The sequence below is a fragment of the Chenopodium quinoa genome, unplaced genomic scaffold (assembly GCF_001683475.1).
Source record: "Chenopodium quinoa cultivar QQ74 unplaced genomic scaffold, ASM168347v1, whole genome shotgun sequence".
Taxonomy (NCBI): domain Eukaryota; kingdom Viridiplantae; phylum Streptophyta; class Magnoliopsida; order Caryophyllales; family Amaranthaceae; genus Chenopodium; species Chenopodium quinoa.
This window is the reverse complement of record NW_018743217.1, coordinates 351,216-374,209: the sequence shown is the minus strand read 5'-3', so window position 1 is coordinate 374,209 and position 22,994 is coordinate 351,216. Positions and strand designations below refer to the sequence as shown.

At 33.9% G+C, this 22,994-nt stretch overlaps 3 protein-coding genes and 1 long non-coding RNA gene across 4 annotated transcripts; all 4 read left to right on the top strand.

Moving 5' to 3' along the window:
• The first annotated feature begins 8,948 nt into the window (after positions 1–8,948).
• Positions 8,949–9,878, top strand: LOC110734670 (glutathione S-transferase T3-like). Its single transcript, XM_021914811.1, has one exon. It carries the CDS (start codon positions 8,949–8,951, stop codon positions 9,876–9,878), a length of 930 nt encoding a protein of 309 aa, XP_021770503.1.
• Positions 9,879–10,618: 740 nt separating this feature from the next.
• Positions 10,619–12,007, top strand: LOC110734669 (putative nuclease HARBI1). Its single transcript, XM_021914810.1, has one exon. It carries the CDS (start codon positions 10,619–10,621, stop codon positions 12,005–12,007), a length of 1,389 nt encoding a protein of 462 aa, XP_021770502.1.
• Positions 12,008–12,702: 695 nt separating this feature from the next.
• On the top strand, positions 12,703–13,603 carry LOC110734678. Its single transcript, XR_002513871.1, has 2 exons — positions 12,703–12,977; positions 13,390–13,603. It is a non-coding gene; the product is annotated as an uncharacterized LOC110734678 (long non-coding RNA).
• Positions 13,604–17,679: 4,076 nt separating this feature from the next.
• Positions 17,680–18,617, top strand: LOC110734686 (keratin-associated protein 21-1-like). Its single transcript, XM_021914827.1, has one exon. It carries the CDS (start codon positions 17,773–17,775, stop codon positions 18,256–18,258), a length of 486 nt encoding a protein of 161 aa, XP_021770519.1. The 5' UTR covers positions 17,680–17,772; the 3' UTR covers positions 18,259–18,617.
• The last annotated feature ends 4,377 nt before the right edge of the window (positions 18,618–22,994 follow it).

Below are 22,994 nucleotides of genomic sequence, written 5' to 3'. Positions count from 1 at the left end.
ATTAAGAACAAAGTTGAGAGAATTTTAGAGAGAGAAAATATTCTAAGTAGAGAGAGAAAGTCTAAAAGAGAAGGTAATCAAAATTACGTACAAAAATCGTACTTAAAACATCCCTAAAATAAATCCTAATTGAAAACTAAAATCTCGGCTCCAAAAACACACGCCCGATCGGACGAAGGGCCGCCCGATTGGGCCCGCCTTTTTTCTTCAAGGTCTTCCTGGGAAGCCGCGCCCGATTGAGCTAATGCTCACCCGATCGGGCGCGCCTTTTGCTTGTGCCCTCTTCTGCGCGCCCGCCCGTTCAGGCGCAAGCTTGCCCGATCGGGCCCGATCTTCTCCTCGAGGCTTGGACTTCGATTGGGCTTGATTCTTCGGCCCAATCCGGATTTCCTCTTCGGGTCTTGAATACTTGGTCCAAATGCTCCGGTATCATACACCGAGCCCTTAACCACCGGCTCTAACCGGTCTTGGGCTTCAAAGAAAGGTCGTGTCCTCCTAATGTTCGTAGTTGCTTCATGAAAAACCCGGAAAACGCTCCAAATGAGCAATTTCCTACAAAACTCAAGCAAAACTACAAAAACACTAGAAAACACCAATTAGTAATAAAAGTGGCTCTAAAGAGCCAAAAACACTACTAATTATGACCAAGGGACGGGGGTAAAACACTATATAAATTGGACACATCACCACCCCAACCCTTTCCCCACCGGAGCGCCGGCATCCGCCCAATCCTTCTTCTTCTCCCCCGGTGCAGGCGCTTCCCCAACCACCTCCCCTTTCCCCTTCGTTCACCATGAAATCCACAAAACCCACCAACCTCGAATTCTCGCATCCCTAAACCCGAAACCTACCCATTTCCCTAAACAGCTACAAAATCAGCCACTAACGGCCGAAATTGGCCAATAAAGGGTTGAAATCAACCATTCAGCCCCAACATTGACCGATTTCGGCCATTTGTGGTTAATTTTGGTGGTCAGTTTTGGGGATGGGGTTGTTTTTTTGGTGGGGAAACGACCGTTTAGGATTAGGATTGGTTTTCCAATAGTGGTGGGCTAGGAAGGGAGTGCATGTGGGGAGGGTGTGCGTCCGAGGTGGGGAAGGTGTTGGGCTGCTGCGCTATTGGTGGTGGTGGTGGTATGGTGGCTAGGTTAGTTTTAGGAATTTAATTTTTTTTTTAACATGTTTCTTTTGTTTTTTTTTTCTTTTTTTTCAACCAATTAAATATTGACCCGTGTGCAAAAAAAATTTAATTCACAAATATGAACCTGATTAACCGGTTGCAGGTCATATGGGAGTGGTAAAAATTAATATGGTCTAAAGTTGGGAGTGATAGAGAATAAACGAAAGTTGGGATTAATATTGGCGGACGAGGCAAATTAAAGTTGGGATTAATGGTGGCAATTTTTTCTTTATAATATATTTTAATAAAAATAGAAAATCTGAAAAATATAAGTTTTAATCAGAAAAAATAATTTGAGTTTGATAAAATAGTTTCAGTTCATTAAAAATAATTTAAATGCAATAAAATAATATTAAGACAATTCGGGCTTCACCCGAGCACAAAAGTAGGTTATTTAAAAATAAACAATCATATATCAAATCTACTATTATACTATTATATAAATAAGAAATATGATATTGTATGTCTAAATATTTACATTATTTAAACGGGTTATATGATTGTATTTAACATTTAAGTTAAAAAGTTTAAAACAATCCAGTCATCACCAGACTATGAGACAACGACACTTGCCTTTGTAACTTTTCGCCAAGTGTCGTGCTAGTCAATATTTAATTATTAGTTTGACACATGATTTTATTTTGATATATTTTTGCTGGTTAAAAAAGTTGGATACATTCGGATATATTTTTTAGGATAAGGTTTTGTTTTCAATAAAATTTGGATAGATTTTTAGGATAAAATTGTTAGTTTAGAAAACTTTTTTTAATAAAATTCCAATTTTTATGTATAAATTGAATTATAAATTTCAATAATTTTATTATAAATTTTGTTTCAAAAAAAATAAAATAATTATCTTATAAATTAATATTATGTAATATTGGTTTTATATTCCAAAAAAAAACCAAGAGTGATAAGCAGCGATATTAAATATTTCAGCCATTATTAAATATCATACAACTAATATATAATGCTAAACTTTTAGCCAGACCACGAGACATCGGCACTTGGCATCCTAAATTTTTCGCCAAGTGTCACGCCATGTAGGCAATAATTAATTTTTAGTATGACAGGTAGGATTTATTTTTATGGATAAAAAAGTTATATTTTTTTGATGGAAAAAAACTAGGATAGATTTTGTAGGATAATGTAAAATTAGTTTAGAGTTTTATTTTCAATAAAACTTTGATAGACTTATAAGAAAAAATTGTTGGTTTAGAGTTTTATTTCCGATAAAATACCTAGCTATATTTCACATATACAAAATAAATTATAAGTTTAGCCAGATCATGAGACAGTGACATTTTGGCATTTCAACTTTTCACCATATCTCGCGCTACGTAGACAACAATTAAATAATTTATTTTTTAAATCATACTTTTTTTTTTTGCGAAGGAAGTACTTCAAAACGTAATTCATTTATAATAATATATCCTAATCAATTGAAATAAAATACTTCACAATCTAAAATGATTTTATTACTTTATGTAGAACTATCAATCGGGTCAGGTCATCCCTCCTTCATTCTTTAAAAAAAAAAAAAATCGGATCGAGTCACGGGTCATTTCGAGTCGAGTCACTTCAGGTCACAGGTCAAAAAATGTTCACACTAGTCCAAAATTTCGGATTAGAGTCAACAACAGGCTTATAACAATTTTTTTTTTGTTTATTTTATATTTGGCTAATTTTTAGAAATGTTATTTTTTGTAAAGATGAAGTAAACAAGGTCTTATTGTTTAATTATTTTTTTTTTAAAAAAAAGAAAAAAAAAACTCCAATATAGTAGTTTTTTTTTCTTTATTTTAGTAAAACGAATAGTAACATAGTGATTAATCTGTCTACATCAACTAATTTAGTATGGATGATTTATAGAGAGTAAAAATTAATTAAGATTATGATTTTCTCCCCTTTCCATAAAATATAATTTAGAGGAATACTAAACCTTTTTATCTATCTTATTGCACAAAATCATTATTTGCCTCTTTTAATTTAGCGTGTCCTACCACATATACTAAGCAATTTTTTTTTTTATTGTACTAATTAATTATCTAAAGAAAATATGGAATAATTAAAATAATTGTGCACGGTACAGGACCTAACCTATTATATATCATATACGACAACAATTATCACTAGGAGAAATGTTTGTTTTACAATGAGACAGCGAACTTTCATGCAGTACAACATTACTTATTATACTTCACATTGAAGAGAATTTTTATGTGTTCAAATTAAGGTCTTTTTCACATTTACTGAACCGAGTTGAATTGAAATGAACTGAATTGATTGGAGCTGAACTGAACTGAATGGATGGATAATTGGATATTACAAACTATTAGCAATCTAAGGGTCTGTTCACATTTACTTAATTTCAGTTCAGTTCAGTTCAGTTTAGCTCCAATTAGTTCAGTTCAGTTTAGCTCCTAATTTTCCTCTCTCATAAAATATTCATTTCAGCTCAGTTGAGTTTAGTTCAATTCAGCTCCAATCAGTTTAGTTCAGTTTAGTTCAACTCAATTCAGTAAATGTGAACAGACCCTAAATAATTATACATAAATCAATATTATTGTATAGGTAAGAAATTGTGAGAAATGCCTGAGGATAATTCATGATTACATACTAGCTAAATAAACCATCAAATTTCAATAAAAAGTTTCACCAAAGCTATGAATTTTTTTTTTTTTTCTTCAACATGAAACCAAAGTTCTTAAAGTCACGATATATAAATAATGGTATATATGATTCTAGCTAAGACATGAAGATAGAGTTAAATGTAGCCTAGCTTTAATTTGGTATTGCATAAGCACTCAAGCTATTTAATTAAAGTATTGTCATCATCAATGTAAACATACATAATGCATGCAACAAGCTAAGGCAAAGCATTTCCCCTTTTTAGCAACAAAGAATTTTCTAGATCAACGTAGATTTGATTATGTGATATTTTGGATTTGTAATGAAAGTTCTAAATCTTTATTTTGTACATCGTTTTCACCCATTGGTTCTATTATTTTTATCACGATAGTGATAAATCTTTCAAGAAAACAAGATCTTTTTAAATATTGTACACATTATTTAATATCTACTTAATGCACGATGAATTTAATGTTTAAGGCTACACATACAATTGTTGTATGTGGTCCCCACAAACAACATTACTTTGTCATGTTTTTATTAGCTATAATAATGGGGCCATGTTCCATTTGAATTCAATTTATATTTGACTCCTAATTTTTCTCCACTTTTTGATGATGTGTCAAATTTCTAGTGGTGTTGTATGTAGGGACAGCATACAATGATTGTATGTGTATCAGCTCTCGCTAACAAGCATCCCGATGCGTGAAATTTAATATATAACTTCTTTTTTTTTTGATACAAAATATATAACTTTAAATAAAATTAAGTTCGGAATGTATGAAAAAAAAATCACGCGTTAATTGATGTAATTAATGACTTAATATTAATTTTACTTTAGTATTTTCATATTAGCTTTCTTATCTACTTCTGCCTTAATGCTTATATACAAATTGTATATATCATTACCCATTTTAAAAAAACTCATATTTCCTTTGTTTTCTTCGACGTACCTGCAATGATACAAATCATACAACCTCAAGTCACACATTTTTAGGAGGCAATTAGAGTTGGATATTATTTTGATTATGTACCAGTGTACAACTAATGATAAGGATGATGTACAATGTGTATAAATTATTTTTATTAATTATTTTATTTACATTATCTAATCTTGTCTTCAAAGTATATGTCATAAGGGTGTGTTGCAAATATTTTTTTTAGAGCACATAGAAAGTGTTTATTTATTTAATTATATACAAAAATAATACAAGAAAATACTTCTTATAATGCTAAATAACAAATTTTGAGATAAAAAATGCAAAAGCTAATAACCTTATTGTGATAAACAAAGAATTAAAAAAGAGGAATAAATTAATCAACTTTTAGTTTTAAGTACAATACTACGTACTTAGATCTATCACATCTATGCCGACATCAGTTCAATTTATTATACTACGTTTGTACTTCGTATTATTATTAATTCGTATTATATATTTTTCCATATTATAGGCATTAATAATATTTTTTTTTTTTACAACCGCATTAATAATTGATAGAGAATACCCATAGAATATTCTCATCCTAGGTTTAGAATATATTTTGTATAAGATTATCTTTGATATCTGTACATATCTTATAGTTACCTAATATGATTAGGTTTCTCATTGTAACCCTATAAATATTGATCAACGGAAATCACTCTAAGCGAGGAGTTTCATAAAATCTAACATGGTCGTGAGTTTGATAATGACCCGTTCAAACTATTTTGTGTCAAAAATGGATTGGTTTTTCGCTTTTCTTGTCCACACACATCCTCTCAAAATGGCAAAGCCGAGCGTATGATTCGAACCCTTAACAACGTTAAGCGTACTCTCTTATTTCATGCTTCTCTTCCTCTGTCGTTTTGGCATCATGCCTTGGAAACGACCACCTATCTCCTAAACATTCTTCCTACCAAAGCTCTCAATCAAATTACTTCGGTTCAAACTTTATTTGGGGTTGTCCCAAGATGTCCTAAGCTGTGATACCATGTTAGATTTTATGAAACTCCTCGCTTAGAGTGATTTCCATTGATCAATATTTATAGGGTTACAATGAGAAACCTAATCATATTAGGTAACTATAAGATATGTACAGATATCAAAGATAATCTTATACAAAATATATCCTAAACCCAGGATGAGAATATTCTATGGGTATTCTTTATCAGATGTGTACAGATATTAAAGATAATCTTATACAAAATATATCCTAAACCTAGGATAAGAATATTCTATGGGTATTCTCTATCACACCCCCGCAGTCAGAGCGGGAGAAAATCGGATGCTCAGACTGGATCTGAATCAGGCATCGAACAGTAAGGATAGTATAGTAACCCATGATCAAAAGAGAAAGTAGTAGAAATGTGTCGGTGATGACGAGAGAAGCAACAGCCACGACCTACATAGAGTAGATATAAGCACTGCTAAGCCGGAGGAGAAGGAGAAGAGCCGCACACAGACTTGGGCTAAGTTGCAGATCCAGAGAAGAAGAAGCTAAGGGATCAAACCATCATCGGACTACACTACTACGTGAAATCACAGTTGAAGAAAAATAAATAAAATTGCGCAAGAAAAGATTAAATCCCACCGCTTGAAATTAATCAATTCTCAGAAGAGAAACCAGGTAGCAAGAAGTAATACTCCACAAAGATTCCAAGTGCTGCAACAATAAAAGGAGCTAACTTGATAGCAAAAGAGATGTGCAAAAGTTGACCTTATTGTGATATACCACCACCCAAACAAAATCTATGTGATTATGTGTTAAAAAAAACCAATGAGGCAATGTAAGAATCATTGTTGGTCATGGGGAGGTGGAAATAGAGTGCGGCATATGGAGTAGGTTGGCAGATGTGGTTACTGCCAGTAGTGGGAGGCGGTAGTGTATGCGATTGCCAACAATGATGGAGGAGGCTTTCGCGATTGCTACTGTTGGTGGGAGACGCAAGGTTACATAAAGATTCTAAAAAAAACTTTGAGAAAAGAAAAAAAAAAACCTATATGTGTGTTTGCGGAAGCATAAAAAACTTTGTATATCCCGCCGGTGGGTTTAATTTTCTAACCCACCGGCAGGGTGAGAATTTTTGTATATAATCCCAAGATCTAACCTAAAGCTGTGATACCATGTTAGATTTTATGAAACTCCTCGCTTAGAGTGATTTCCATTGATCAATATTTATAGGGTTACAATGAGAAACCTAATCATATTAGGTAACTATAAGATATGTATAGATATCAAAGATAATCTTATACAAAATATATCCTAAACCTAGGATGAGAATATTCTATGGGTATTCTCTATCAATAATATTATTCATCTAATCATTTGGCATCAAATTAATTACGGATTACTCAATCGATCTCTAACTTTTTTTGCTTTATTTGATTTCTTATGATTTCTAAGGCGCGTCTTAAAACATATTTATCTTAATTTCTATACACATAAAAATTATAAAAACCTAATATTATTAAAAAATATATATATAATGAGACGATTCCAACGAAATCTATTCCACATTATTATATAATTACTTGTAGATTAATGAAACTTTGTGATCAAAATTTAAAAACACTGTAGAATTTTGTCAACTAAAATATGCATGATTAGATTACATTAGATTAGACTCATACTCAAGCATGACTTGTCATGATTAAAAATCCTTATTTTCACCTTTTTTTTTCAAGGTTAAAACTGTTGCTAATCGCACTACAAGTGTTTTGAGAAATCCATGCGAATATGTGATATGATAGATCACGAAAAGTCGTGAACATATTAGAGATGATATAGTTAAAACCTCTAATAATTACTTTATAAACTAGGTGAAAAAAGAAGATTGGCACCGCCCTAAGGCCACCGATTTTTAAAAACCGGTGGGAAAAAAGAGGGAAAAACGGGCGGGATTTTGAGGGAAAAGTATTGCCACCGGTTCAAACTGAACTGGTGGGGCAATTATTTATGCCACCGGTTTTGAACCGGTGGCTTTGTTAAAAAAAAACCGGCCTTTTTTATTTAGCTCACCCCTTTTGTTCCTTCCTACTCCGTATATATAACCCCCTTTACCAAACCCTGGCCTCTTCATCTTCTCTCTCCTCCCTCCTCCTCATTCTTACTGATCTTCATTCTCTCCTCCCTCATTATATCTTCCTTCGAGCACTCCCAGCAGTGAGGAGAAAAGCCCTCACGAGTAAAAATAAGGGTGTAAAAAAAATACCCGAGCATTACGTTAGTGAGGGAAAAAACCCTCACCGTTGAGAGCTATGGAAAACGCACAAGAGTTGAGGGGAAATACTCGTGAACAGTAACAAGTGGGCCCCACTCGTACACGCGTCTTTCCCTTTTTTTTCCCTTCTGGCTTGCAAAACGACGTCGTTTTGCCTTAAAGAAGGGCGAAACGACGCCGTTTTGAGGGGCAAAAAGGGAAAAAAAAAAGAGGGGGCAGCTGGCCTGACGCGCGTCAGACCCAGCCAATGGGGATGCGACACGCGTCAGGCTTTATCCTTCCAACCAATCAGATTTTTTTGCTTTTATTACAACGGTTATATTTTTGTAAGGTAAATATAACCGTTGTAATTATTAAAAAAAAAACAAAATTCACCAACGGATAGATTTTTTTTTTCTCTATAAATAGACATGCATTTTGATATATTTTGATATACTTTCAAAAAACCTATAAATACTACAAATTTCCTTCTTTTCCCAATTTCTTTGAGTTATTTTCATCATTTTTATTATTATTATTATTCGTAAAAAAAAAACCTCAGTTATTATTTAGTATTATTATTATTATTATTATTATTATTTTTATTATTATTATAATTATTATTATTATTACTAGTAGTAGTAGTAGTAGTGTTAATTTAAAAAAAGTAGTAGTTTTATTGGTATTCTTATAATTATTATTATTATTATTATTATTATTATTATTATTATTAATTTCTTTATTATTATTTCTGTTAAATTTATTAATCCTTGAAAAAATCGTATTATTATATTGTCAAAAAAAAGTAGTAGTATTATTATTGTTGTTGTTATTATTATTATTATTATTATTATTATTATTGTTATTATTATTATTATTATTATCATTATTATTATTATTATTATCATTATTATTATTATTATTATCATTATTATTATTATTATTATTATTTTGCTAATGGATCCTAACAAACCAGATTTTTCTAATTATTTTTCTGATTTGGGTGATGATTTTGTCACTAACCCTCGATTTCAAACCTTCCTTCAACGAATAGCTACTCAATATCCACCGCAACAAACACCTCCTCAATTTCCACCACAACAAACACCTCCTCAATTTCCACCACCACATTCACCTCCTGTTTATCAAGGGAGCAATTCTCAATATGAAGATGAAATGGAAGAAAGTGTTCCAGATACTCCACAATACCCTCCACCTCCTCCAAGAGTGTCTGTCAATCAAAACCAACCACTTACAAAAGGGAGTCGAATGTGGTCTGTTGCGGAGGATGAAACTCTTATTGGTTTGTATCTGCAATTCAGTGAAGATGCAATTGTTGGTACAAACCAAAAAGCATCTGTGCTTTGGAGAAAAATTTCAGCGGCATATGATGAAGCGCAGGCTGAGAAACCTCACATTCTACCACCAAGACCTTTGAGGAGTTTGGAAAGTCGTTGGAGAAGGATGGCAGCTGATTTAATACAATGGAGTAGCTGCTATGACGAAGCAGGAAGGGTTACAGGAAGTGGCTACAACGAAGCAGATCGAATTAATAACGCCAGTAAGTTATTCTATGCTTCCTCCAAGCCTACTCAACATAATTTTAATTGTCACCATGGTTGGGAAATGGTTAAAAATGACCCAAAGTGGAGGACAAAACTTAGGTGGGCGTTGTCAAGAGAGGAAAGATTAGCTGTAGGTGATGCCGTCGAAGATGATAGTAGTGGCAGTGATAAGCGATGTAGAACCGTAGAGGAAGGTGATACACCATCCACGGGTTTCTGCTCTGGAGGTCTTCCTCGACCCGATGGTGTTAAAAAGGCAAAGGCCAAGCGTAATAAGGGAAAAAAGTGGCTTCTGATTCTTCAACCATTGGTGAGCAAATGAAGCAGAATAATGCCTGTAGGGAAACAGAGGCACAAATACAGTTGAAGAAGTTGGATTTTGACATGGAAAGGGAGAGGAGGAAACAAAAACAAGTCGAAATTCAACAAAAACAAGTTGACATACAAGAGAGAAGGCTGAACTATGAAATGCTGCAAGATCTACTTTCAAAGGGTACTGATCTAACTCCCGATGAAGAGGCCTACAAGGAGGAATTACGTGCAATGCTATATGGTAGAAGGCACGTGTGACTTGGAGATTTGGCTTATGTTTTATTTAGTTAATGTTAACTTTATGTTTTATTCAGTTAATTTAATGTACTAGTGTTTATTTAGTTTATGTTAAATTTATGTTTATGTAATGTTAAATTTATTATTAATATTCAGTTAATTCACATGTTTTCTTAGTAATTTGAAATTGATAAAGCTGATATCTGATAAAGATACAATCTGACACGCGTCACATGTCACCTCTGCTCAAACATCAATAACACTGCACAATCACATGCTAAAGTAATGCACTGAATTGTCACCTCTGCTCAAACATCAATAACACTGCACAATCACATGCTAAAATAATGCATTGAATTGTCACCTCGAGTCACATGCAATTTCAATTCCACTTTAACTCACATGCAAACTTACCACTACCATCCAATAATGACTTTCACATTTTCTATATATACCTGTGTTATTATAAACGGAAACAATCCCAAACACACCAACTACCTAACCAAAATAAAAATGTCTTTCATTTCTTCCACCTCAAGCTCCTCTTCTGATGATTTCTCCAAAAATCATGAATTTGATTGCTTAGTTGATGAGTATGTAGCAAATCACCTACCTCATAGATTACTTCCTCCAGACCAACCACAAGAACCTCCACTAAATAATGAAACTGAACTATCAACGGAGCCCAAAAGGGATAGGGAAAGAGAAAAAGGGAATGTGCAACTATACAACGATTATTTCGCGAATAATCCAGTGTATAACGACAACCAATTCCGACGTAGATTCCGTATGCAACGGTCATTGTTCTGCCGCATTATGAGCAAAGTGGTTGAGGGGGATCAATTCTTCCAGCAACGTCGAAATGCAGCTGGGAAGCTTGGTTTATCACCGTTGCAGAAATGCACCGCTGCAATAAGAATGTTAGCGTATGGCGTAGCCGCAGACGCTGTGGATGAATATTTACGTCTCGGCCAAACAACCTCTAGGCAGGCATTGCAACATTTCTGTCAAGGGGTTATTTCACAATTTGAAAGTGAATATCTACGAAAACCTACAGATGAAGATTTAAGGAGAATCCTTCATCAAAATGATCTGCGTGGTTTTCCAGGGATGATTGGTAGTATAGACTGCATGCATTGGGAGTGGAAGAATTGTCCTACTGCTTGGAAGGCACAATATGCTGGTCGTAGCAAGAGTGCAACTCTCATTCTTGAAGCTGTTGCTGATCAGGATCTATGGATTTGGCATGCGTTCTTTGGAATGCCTGGGTCATGTAACGATTTGAATGTCCTTTACCGTTCACCGGTATTTGATGATGTTTTACAAGGTCATGCACCACCCATAAATTTTACGGTTAATGGACATCAATATGAGTTGGGCTACTACTTGGCCGATGGGATTTACCCGAGATGGCCAACTTTTATACAGGGTATAACACATCCTCATGTTAGAAAAGACAAGTTGTTTGCTGATCAACAAGCAGCAGTTCGGAAAGACGTCGAACGGGCTTTCGGAGTTTTACAAGCTAGGTTCGCTATACTACGACAACCAGCACTTGCATACGACGAAGATATTCTCTGTGATATTATGAAAGCCTGTATAATAATGCACAACATGATCGTCGAGGATGAACGACACAACTACGCACGTGCAGATGTTTTGAGACGATACTACGAAGAAGATCGACCACAACATACGGTGAGGCGGGCAGACCCGAGCACAAGTGCCACGGTGTTTAACAACGAGCCATTTGAATTCAACGTCGGGCGACCACCCAACATTGATTTCAACACGTATTTGGAGAGAAGGATTTCCCTTCGTGATAGAGAAATTCATTCATCTCTGAAACAAGATTTAGTGGAGCACATATGGCAGAACTTTCGTCATAATGCGGTTGAATAAATAATTTTTTAGTTTGTTATTTGTAACCGTATCGTTATTTATGTTTTAATACTCGTGTTTGTATTTTATTTTAGTAGAACCACTTTTATCTAGTTCGTACTTGTACCGTTATTTAACATCCCATGTGTTTGTATTACCGTTATTGAAGTTCCCATGTGACTATTTAATGTGTTCATTACAAAAATGTGCTACTAATTCAAATGTTAAATTATAAATAAAACGTAATTTAAAAATAAAAAAAAAAATTATTAATTATAATTAAAACGTAATTGACAAATAAATAACAATCTTATTAAGTTATAATTGAAACGTAATTGAAAAATAAATATAAAAATTATAAATTTTTATTATATTATTTTTAAACGTAATTGAAAAGTAAATATAAAACTTATAAATTGTTATTAAATTATACATTTTTATTAAATTATTTTTAAATTTAATTAAAAAATAAATTATTTTCACATATTTTAATTGTATTGGAAAATTAAATATGTAGTATAAACATTATTTCAAAATAAAGATAAAATAAAAAGATGATGTGTATTATGGTGGGGTATAGTAAATAGTGGAGGAAAAAGTGATGAGAGGTTTTTTTTTTTCTCCTCATTGATGTAGTGAAAAAAATATTTGATGAGAGAAATTGTATGGGAGGAGTGAGAAAGTGGGTAGAGAGAGATTGAGAGGTTTTTTTTTTCCTCACTGCTGATAGTGGTCTTCTGATCTTCTTAATTATCTTCTTCGTTCTTATCTTCTCTCGTCCCTCATTTTATCTCGTTCTGATCTTCTTTAGTCCCCTTCGCTCCACCTTCATTCTCCTCTTCCTCTCATCTTGCTCGCCCCCTCCCTCCTCTTCACCTCTTTCGACCACCGCCGCCGCCGCCACTTACTATTGCCGCCAAAGGTTTTCTGGTCAAAATCGACCTTTATCCGAAATTCAACATAATTTCGGGGGTTTTTGGTGAAATTCGAGGTAATTTCTCTTTTTTCTTACTTTTTTTTTTGTTGTTTTTGGTGGAATTCGTGGGTTGTGATGGTGGTTGTGGTTATGGTGGTGGGTGGGTTTAATTCGATTTAAATCGATTTTGGAATTTTCTCAGTTTTTTATTCGATCTCCTTCTGGGTTTAATTCGATTTTAATTTTGGGTTTAATTGATTTATTTTGGGGTTTTCATCCTTTTCATATTAATTTTTTTGGATCTGGAATTCTTGTTGTTTTTTCAGATCTACAAGCGATTTTTTTTTGGGTTTTCATCCTTTTCGTAGTAATTTTTTATGCGATTTTTATTAGGCAAATATTCTGGGTTTTGTTAGGCGAATTTTCTGGGATTTATTACGCATTTTTGTTTGTGAGTTTATTAATTTTTGGGTTTTAATTGATGCAGGTGTTAATTGATGTAACAAGATTCAAGACTTTGATTTTGGGATAATGTTTTTGATGTAATTTTTTTTTTTTTTTTTGTATTGTACCATAATAATTTAAAGTTAGAATTACATTATTGATTTTAATTCATTGTAATTTTTTTTTTTTTGTATTGTACAGTAACTGTTATTGTTGAATATAATGAAATATTGCGCTCCTATTATATTGATTGTGAATTGTGAGTTATTTGCCAAATCATGTATGTTATTGCCACCGGTTAACCGGTGGCATTTATATGTAATATCCAAAAAAAATAAAAACAGGATGCATTATTGCAACCGGGCTTGTTTTTGCCACCGGTTTTGAACCGGTGGCTTTTTAAATATTATTGCCACCCCCCAAAAAGCCACCGGTTCAAAACCGATGGCATAAGGGGGTTTTGAACCGGTGGGCAATTGCTTTTTTCGCCTAGTGATAATAAACATCACAAAAGATGGGAGACTATATATGAGTACTACATCATTAAAGGAAAACTTTGACAATTATCATCTTCTGTTATGTTCATTTTAGCAATTACCACCTTCTATTTTTTTATTTGAAAATTACCACCTTCTATTTTCAAAAACATCAAAAGTTACCATCTTTTTGCCTCCCAACTACCACATGACGTCATTTTGGGCTCATTCTTTCCCTTTCCTCCCTATTTCCCTCACATTTCTCATTCCTAACTCGATTCTCATCCCCCCTTTCACTTTTTTTCCCCCACACAATCAAAAACACTTCAATTCACTCCTCCAAATCAAAATTGACGAATAATTATTGGTGGTTTGGGGGAAAAAAAGCAAGAGGGGAGATGAGAATCCACATAGGAATGAGAAATGTGAGGGAAATAGGGAGGGAAGGGAAAGAATTTGCCCAAAATGACGTCACGTGGTAGTTGGGGGCAAGAAGGTGGCAACTTTTGATGTTTTTGAAAAATAGAAGGTGGTAATTTAAAAAAAAAAAAAAAAGAAGGTGGTAATTGCTAAAATGGAAATAACATAAGGTGATAATTGTCAAAATTTCCTAATTAAAGGAATAATCCACAATTAGCACGTGTGAATTAATTTTAATCATTGAATTTCAAATTAAAAAATGAGAGCTCAAATAGTTGTAGCTAGGGAATTACTTATAATTTTTAATAATCCCTATCTACTAGCTTGACCATTGGAGCTCCAAGTTAATCTGTTTGGATTATAAAAAAATGTTAATCATGGAATGGAGGCTCATCTAAATAGTAAGCTAAAAACATCTCCAATGGTAAGCTAAAACAGCTTGTATTTAGCTTACCTTGATACATCAAAATATTAAGCTAGTATATTTTTAAGCTACAAAGTGCTCCAATGGCGAGCAATAAATTATTGTAGGTTGGATAAACAAATAAATAAATAAAGTAATTTTTAACCTACAGTTGTCATAATATAAGTGGATGAAGTTTTCTTTGAAATCAAGCAAAATAACTTGTTTGAGCAGGGTCGCTTGATCTAGCTACATCAATATTGTTACTCTAATGGTAAGCTACATGCTTACAATTTAATTCAATTAGCAAGCATGTCCTTTTTATATACAATTGGAGATGCTCTAATAGCCGGCCATTGGAGTAAAAAGTAGCTCAAATAAAAATTAGTCTAAAAGAAGCTTATGTGGCATGACAAGCTAATTTGACCATTAGAGTTGTTCTTTTATGCAATCTTAAATATTAAATATATTTCTTAAAATAAACGCATATAGATTGATATAATTAATGCTTTGTAAATTATACAAAGCATTTTCTTAGTCTTTATTGGATTTTGTAAAATTATATTCCATCCGTCCCCAAAAGAACGATCCCTTTGGGTTAATTTCTCAAGTATTAAGAAAGTTAAATAAAAAAAAAAAGTAAAAGTATATTGGAAAGATAAATTTACATGAAATTTGTAAAAAAAAAAAAAAAAAAAAAAAAAAGATAAAGTATTAAAAATACATGAAAAAAAAATTATATGGAGAAATTAATTTTGCACAAATATTATTGTAAATTGGTGGGTATTTTAATACAAATGGGTCGATCATTTTGGAACTAAAATTAGGCCAAAAGGGTCGAACTTTTGGAGACGGGGGACTACAAAATGAAAGGGACGATAAAGAAACAAATAAAATGGACTCATCATTGATTATTGTAATAACTATTCAATGTTCAATAGATTGGCCTTACTATGTCAATCAAAAATCCCTCCAAAAAGGCAAAAAAAAAAAACATGGCTAAAATCACAAATTTTTATTTTGACTAGAATTTAAATTGTTTGACTTAACCCATAATATCAATTTAAGTAATAATAATTTTATTTATTTTACCATGAAGTAAAGTAATTTATAAGTTAATTTTTACATATATAACCATATATAATATATGGATCAAATTTAATCTGGATCTAAGCTGACACAAGGATATCATTGCCATATACTATACAAGTATATATACAACCCAATACAAAATTATCAAATCAAACCTGAATATATATTTGAAGAACAATGATGATGACGACAACAACAAGATGTGTGGCATACTCAGCTCGATCATTATTAGTATTAGAAAAGCTCCTTAAAACTTTATTTATTAACCATGCTTTAGATGGATGGATTAATCGTAATCATTGTAACCCTACTAATTTTATTAGAACATATACATGGTCAATAGTCTCAATACCATTTGTAAATTGTAATGCATAATATTAGTGCATTAGTAACCCTAGTCCATTAAAAATTTAAAGTGCTTTATTATGGTAATGGTGCATGACAGATATATAAAATTATGTTAACACTTTGTGATATATAATGAGATGTAATTAAGGTTTGATAGAAGCTAAGAATCACATGAGATAATTAGGTTAACCTCAATAAGAGACAAAATCTTATCTGTATAAAAGATATTTTATCTTAAGTATGGCGGTGGTGCTCATAATTGTCATAATGTGTACAAGCCAAATAACTAGTTAAGTAGTAGTATTACTTACGGGCTACTTTGCCTCTCAATCCTCATCCAAAAGGACACGTTAAATCTTGATACCAAAGTAGAAAAATATATAGTGCATATCACGGGTTGCACTTGGACCCTCAATTCCCCACCCATATCCAACAAATATCCAACAAATATAATCATCCTACATTAAATCAATTTTTGTAATCACATAAAATAAAAAAGGTTTTTCTACATTATAACCCTCTAACTTTCCGTTTTCTACAATGTGCCCTCCTTTTTGAGAAATTCACATTGTAACCCCAAAACACATTTAGTTTCTATACAGTAATCTTGTCGTTATCCTGTCGTTAACAAATTTCGTTATTGTGGTCCACTCTCCACTTAATAATTATTTTTTTATCGATTTGCGTGTTAAAAATTGTTCCATTAAAGGTTTTGGGGTTATTTTGGGCCTTATGGAACCAAATTGAGCTCAGATTTGGCAAAAAGAAGACGCAAGTGTATCGTTTTATGTATTAAATACGTAAACATGCAAATCGAGACATTTTTTAATACGCAAAACGAGGAATTTATATAATTATTTTGCTAAATCTGAGCTTAATTTGGACATTTAAAGACTAAAATGTCCCCCAAAAAGCTTTAAAAGAACCATTTTCAACACGCAAATCGATTATTAAAATATTATTAAGTGGTGAGTGGGCCCCGCTAACGGACTTTGTTAACGGCAAGGTAACGGTGAAACTAAACGTATTTTGGGGTTACAATGTGGATTTCTTAAAAAGGAGGGGCACATCTTAGAAAACGAAAAGTTAGAGGGTTATAATGTAGAAAAACCCAAAAATAAAAATAATAAATAAATATAAAACCTTTTGTCCGTATTTATTTAGTTAACACACTTTGATTGATAAAAAGTTTTATACCCCATATATATTTGACCGATTCTTTATTTTATTACAATCTCTATTTTTTTGATATTATTTGTGAGATATTAAAATATTTCTTTATTGTAAATAATAAAAAACGGGAATCCATAGTATACAAATAATGAGTATAAATAGTTAATCAAAAGTGTGGTGGAAAAAAAATGAGAAAGAATTAATTATTTAGTGTGTCAATTAAATGAAGACAGTATGATAAAGTGTGTTAATTAAAAAAAAAATGTGATGGTAAATACATAGAGAGAGTCCCATCATCCATGCAAGTGCATTAACCAAAATAGTGCATATGAAAGTTTTAACCAACTCACATACCACAAGCTTAAACAACACCTAAAAAAGGGGTCACTTTCTTCTTTATCACAATGTCACCTCCTTCCCACTTCTTCCTACTATATATATGTAGCTTCACATTAGCTTTCCAATAAGTATTAACTTACAAAAAACATCTATCCTACACAAACAATCATTCAAAATGTATCATTATAAAACCAAAATTGCCATCTTACACGTGCTCTTCTTCATGCTTGCTACAACATGTCTAGCTCGCTATAACAGCTTCGGCGAAAGCCGAGATCGGAGAATGGAGGGGACGGCGACGACAACAACACCGGGCACAGTTTCATCACCCTTAGCAGAAGTTAACAACCATGGCAATGAGGATACACCAACGGGCGCCACGGGCTCAGCCCACGGCCCAAATTGGGATTATGGATGGGGTTGGGGGGCCGGGCCTAGAAGCGGGTGGGGATATGGGTATGGTTCAAGCCATTCGCCTACCAGTTTCGGACGGGGTTACGGGTTTGGGTATGGGTCCGGGTCTGGGTCGGGCTCTGGGTCAGGGTACGGGTATGGGTCTGGAAGCAGTGGTGGTGTCGGCGGGTACGGGTATGGAGCTGAGGGTGCTCATGGAGGGAGTGGTGGAGGAGGTAGCTTTGTGACTCCCCCTAATCATGGTTAACTATTCATAAATTGCTGGATTTTAGCTGGTATTATATGGATAATAGTATAATACTTGGTTTAAGTTTTAACTAATTTAAGAGCATGTTTTTACCTTTTAATAGTACTAGTATGCATGTGCAGTAGTGTTGGGGGCGTGTGAGATCAGTGGATGTTTTATACAGTTTATGTGTATGTACTAAGTGGAGATCATTTGTGGTAAAATAGAAGTAGAATATGTAACGCCATATATATATTGTAACTAGTTTTTGGCCTAGAAAATGTCCTGTGCCATTGTAATAATGAGAGATTTTACATTTGAGACTAGTTACATGTATCATGATTAGATAATAACTTAAAACTTAGGCCCTGTTTTCATTAGATTATTTTTAGTTCAATTCAGTTCAGTTCAGCTCTAATAAGTTAAGTTCTGTTTAGTTTAGCTCCTAGTTTCCTTCTCTCATAAAATATTCAGTTTAATTCAGTTCAGCTCCTAATTTCCTATTCTCATAAAATATTCAGTTCAGTCAATGAGAACATGCCCTATTACTGATTTTGTAAGATGTATTGAATTCATATCTTATCTACTCGTATTGTACTGTAGTTTGGACTTTAGAGGTCAGAATTAGTCCTAGACTTGATCAAAACAAGCCCAACCTGAAAAATATTTGGTTTGGGCAGATGTTTTGGCCCCAAATTTTAGGCTTAGCCCTTTTTTTAGGTTTTGGACAATCTAATTTTATTTTATTTTAATTTAATTTTGAAAGAAGTTCTAAAGGACACTAACTTTCATTGATAAAAAAGTCATACGACATCTACAATTGACAATGAACGATAATGAAAACGAATTTTTAAAAAATCAAACAAGAATTAATTGGGGATGGGCTAAGAATCCAAATACATAAATATAATAATTCGGCACATTTTCGATTCGTTGTCTCATACAACTTTTTATACAAGTACTTTGCCTTAAGAACCTGCTATTTTTGGCCCAAAATAGTGGATTTGGGTACAATTGTTGCAATTGGTATTACATGCACCATGGTGCACCTAAAAATAGGTGCACCAGGCCCAATTCTCCTCCCAGCCCAGCAAATTCGCGCCCAACAGTCTAAAGGCCCAGTCATTTTTTTTTTTTTTTTTGGTTTTGACCATTAAATTTTGATATTCTCTTTTTTTTCTACCTCTAAATTCTTTGAAAACCTAAATTTAAATTTTCAACAACCCTTTTCAATTTTTCTCTCTCCTTTTTTTTTTTAAGATTATTTTTTATTTCCCTCTAAATTACTAGAAGCTCTAAAATTTTTAACAATGGGGAAAACTCAACTTTCTCTATCCACTTTAATATAAAGTTTCTTATATTTTGTTAAAAAAAATATTGGAGGTTTTTTTTTTTTTTTTGGAGCTTTTTGACCAATTTCGGTGATTGTGCAATAAAATTAGAAAATTTGATACTAATCGTTCCATATCCCTTACCTTCATTTTTGAGTTCATACATTTCATGCTTGATGTTCATATACGTTGTCTTTTTAGTTCATATATATGTGTTGTATGAACTAATAATTTGTGTATAAATTTTATCAAGTATATTGGTATGAATTACCCAATTCTGGGGGAGCCATGCGATAAGGGCTTCGTGCTGGGGGTTTCGCCCCTGGAACCAGCTCAATCTCATGGTCCACAGTCCTTCTAGGTGGGAGAACTTTTGGTAGATCTTTCGGGAGGAGATCCTGAAACTCTGATAGTAGCTCGGCAACTGCAGGCGGAAAGTCTCCACTTGCTTCATTGTTACTTTCTTGGCAACGCCGTGGATCGGTTTGGCAACTGAATTCACCGCTTTCATACTGCCTCCTTCTGGTAGGAGCTTCAACCCAAGTCTTTTTGCCTCCTTTTCTGAAATGAAGTTGTGGGTAGCACCTGTATCCACCATGGCACGAGTTTCCTTTCCGTTTACCAACGCATTCACAAACATCAACCCAGAGTTTTTGGGTTGTCCCTCAGAGCCTTCTCTTCCCATAGCGCACATCATGCGAATGGCCCCTAGTCTGGAATGTTCTCCTTCACTAAGTTCTACCTCATCGGCTTCTTCCCCCTCGGGGTTTTCTAAGGACATGGAGGACAGTTTCTTTTGGAGATTGTCAATTTCTCCCTTGTGTCGACATTCAAACCACTTGTGCGGTCCTCGGCAAAGGATACACGTCAATGGCCTGGCTGCCGAAGATGAACTAGGGGTGCTTCCTCTACTAGAGAAGGAAGAAGCTCCACTCTTCCGAGAGTCTTCTCCCCCACTCCTATTGTATCTATTGTTCGAGTTGTTGGAGCTCACTTGCGAGCCATGTCCTGAGTTCCTAGGAGGGTTCGGTGTCGGCCCACTATTCCTTTCTTCAAACTTTGCCCTTTCTCTGAGGAGTAGTCCATCAACCTTTCAGTTGCAGCGATGGCTCCCGATAAAGTATCAATCTTTTGGCGCCAAATTTCTCTTTGGGCCCATTCCTTAAGACCACGCACAAAGTTGAATAGGCGATCTTCCTCGGACATATTGTGGATCTCCAACATGCACGCTGAAAACTCTTTGACATACTCCCGGATGGAACCCTTATGCTGCAAAGCAGCGAGCTTGGTGCGAGCAACAAACTCGGTATTCTCGGGATAAAATTGGGCCATCAGCTCTTTCTTCAGATTCTCCCAAGTATCCACCGCCGTCCTCTTAGCTTGGATGTCGGCGTACTTGGTGCGCCACCAAAGCTTTGCATCATCCACCAAATACATAGTGGTGGTATCAACTTTTAACTCATTCTCCAACTGACAGACCCGAAAGTATTGCTCCATGTCGAAAATGAAATTATCGACTTCTTTTGAATCTTTCGTGCCATTGAAGGTCCGGGGCTTGGGAGGTTTTATCTTGTCACCTCCACTTCCCCCGAGCCCTCTCTGGGCACGCGTTAAGGTTGCACATTTATCTTGTGCTTCATCAGCGACGCCTTGCACGAAGTTAAGTTGCTCCGTTAACCCATCCACAGTTGCAGCAAGCCTCTCTATTTGTTCGGCTTGTTTTATCACAATATCCTCGAGTTTGGTATCAGAGCCAGGTTTGCCGTAGAGATGGCGGAAGAAGGAAAGATGCATGAATACACCTTTGAGGAAAGACTTGCTTGGCTTGAAGGCAAGTCCAAACAGTGGGGCATGCTTGAAGAAAGGTTTCATATTATGTATTTCCTTTTTTTGTGTTTAATATTTAATTATAGACCAAATACTGAACACCTTCAAGAAATTTCTGAACATCCCCTAGAAACTTCTGATAAGATACCAAAAGCAACACAAAAGCCCCCATAAACTTCTGATAAGCCCCTAGAATTTTATGATAAGCTACCAGAAACACTGAACCAACCTCAAAAACCTCTGAATCCCCTACAAAAACTTTTGAACCACAATTACAAACCATTGAACACCCTTCAAAAACATTATAACCACCTTAAAAAACCTCTGAACCCCAACCACAAACAACTGAGCACCCTACCAAAACCTCTGAACCCCCTACAAAAACTTTTGAACCCCAACCACAAACCACTAAACACCCTACAAACACCATTGAACCCCAACCACGAACCACTAACACACCCTACAAAAACCTTTGAACCCCCTACAAAAACTTCTGAACCCCAACCACAAACCACTGAACACCCTACAAAAACTTCTAAATCCTACAAAAAGTTTTGAACCCCAACCCTAAACCACTAAACACCCTACAAAAACTTTTGAACCTCAACCACAAACCACTGAACCCCCAACAAAAAATTTTGAACCCTAATCACAAACCATTAAACACCCTACAGAAACCTCTGAACCCCTACAAAAACTTCTAAACCCCAACCACAAACCACTGAACACCTTACAAAAACCTTTGAACCACCTACAAAAACTTCTGAACCTTAACCACAAACCACTAAATACCGGTACCCTTCAAAAACTTCCGCACCTAAAGACGCTGCTCAAAATGCTGCTCAATCTTCAGACTATCTTTATAAATGACTTCATACCTTATACCTGCAATAAACAAACACAGTTCATAATAACCATTACTGAAGTTCAAAAATAAAACAACAAAGTTCAAATACAGGAAAATGTTCATAATTACGTTTAGAATTATTTTTTTAAAAGCATATATTATATATGCTTAGAGAATTATGTAAATCAGAAAGGTTCATTAAAGTAACCTAAATGTTCATAAAAATTAGAAACAGTGTTCATAATATGATACTGCTAATAACAATTTTGATAATAAATAAAATGAAAAGTGCATCACTCGAATTATATGAACAAAATGTTCAAAAACATGATATAAACAAATTATATTCATATAATACATATTAAAGCATCAATTCAACAATTAAATTATAAATGAAACTGAAAATCATCCAAAAAAAAAAAGCAATTAAAATAAAAAATGAAATTCAACACACTTTCAGCAGCTTAATTAACATTAAATCTCAAATTAATCAATAATTAATAAACAACAAATAATTAATCACATAAGTTCTGCATTAAGTGATAATATGAAGCGAATGTTCAAAATCATATTAAACAAATTCTAACGGAATTGTTTAATAGTTTAATCAACAAATGATCAAATTCATCACAAATTAATAAAAAACAATGAGAAATCAAAATCTCATCGCAAATTTCAGCAGCTTAATTAAAATTAATCAATTGTTTGATCAATTCATCAATTAATCAATTGAATTATATAAAATTAAAACT

Excerpts from the sequence above, each read along its gene's own strand:
- LOC110734670 (XM_021914811.1), top strand. The coding sequence starts at position 8,949 with ATGGATCCTAACAAACCAGATTTTTCTAATTATTTTTCTGATTTGGGT.
- LOC110734669 (XM_021914810.1), top strand. The coding sequence starts at position 10,619 with ATGTCTTTCATTTCTTCCACCTCAAGCTCCTCTTCTGATGATTTCTCC.
- LOC110734686 (XM_021914827.1), top strand. The coding sequence starts at position 17,773 with ATGTATCATTATAAAACCAAAATTGCCATCTTACACGTGCTCTTCTTC.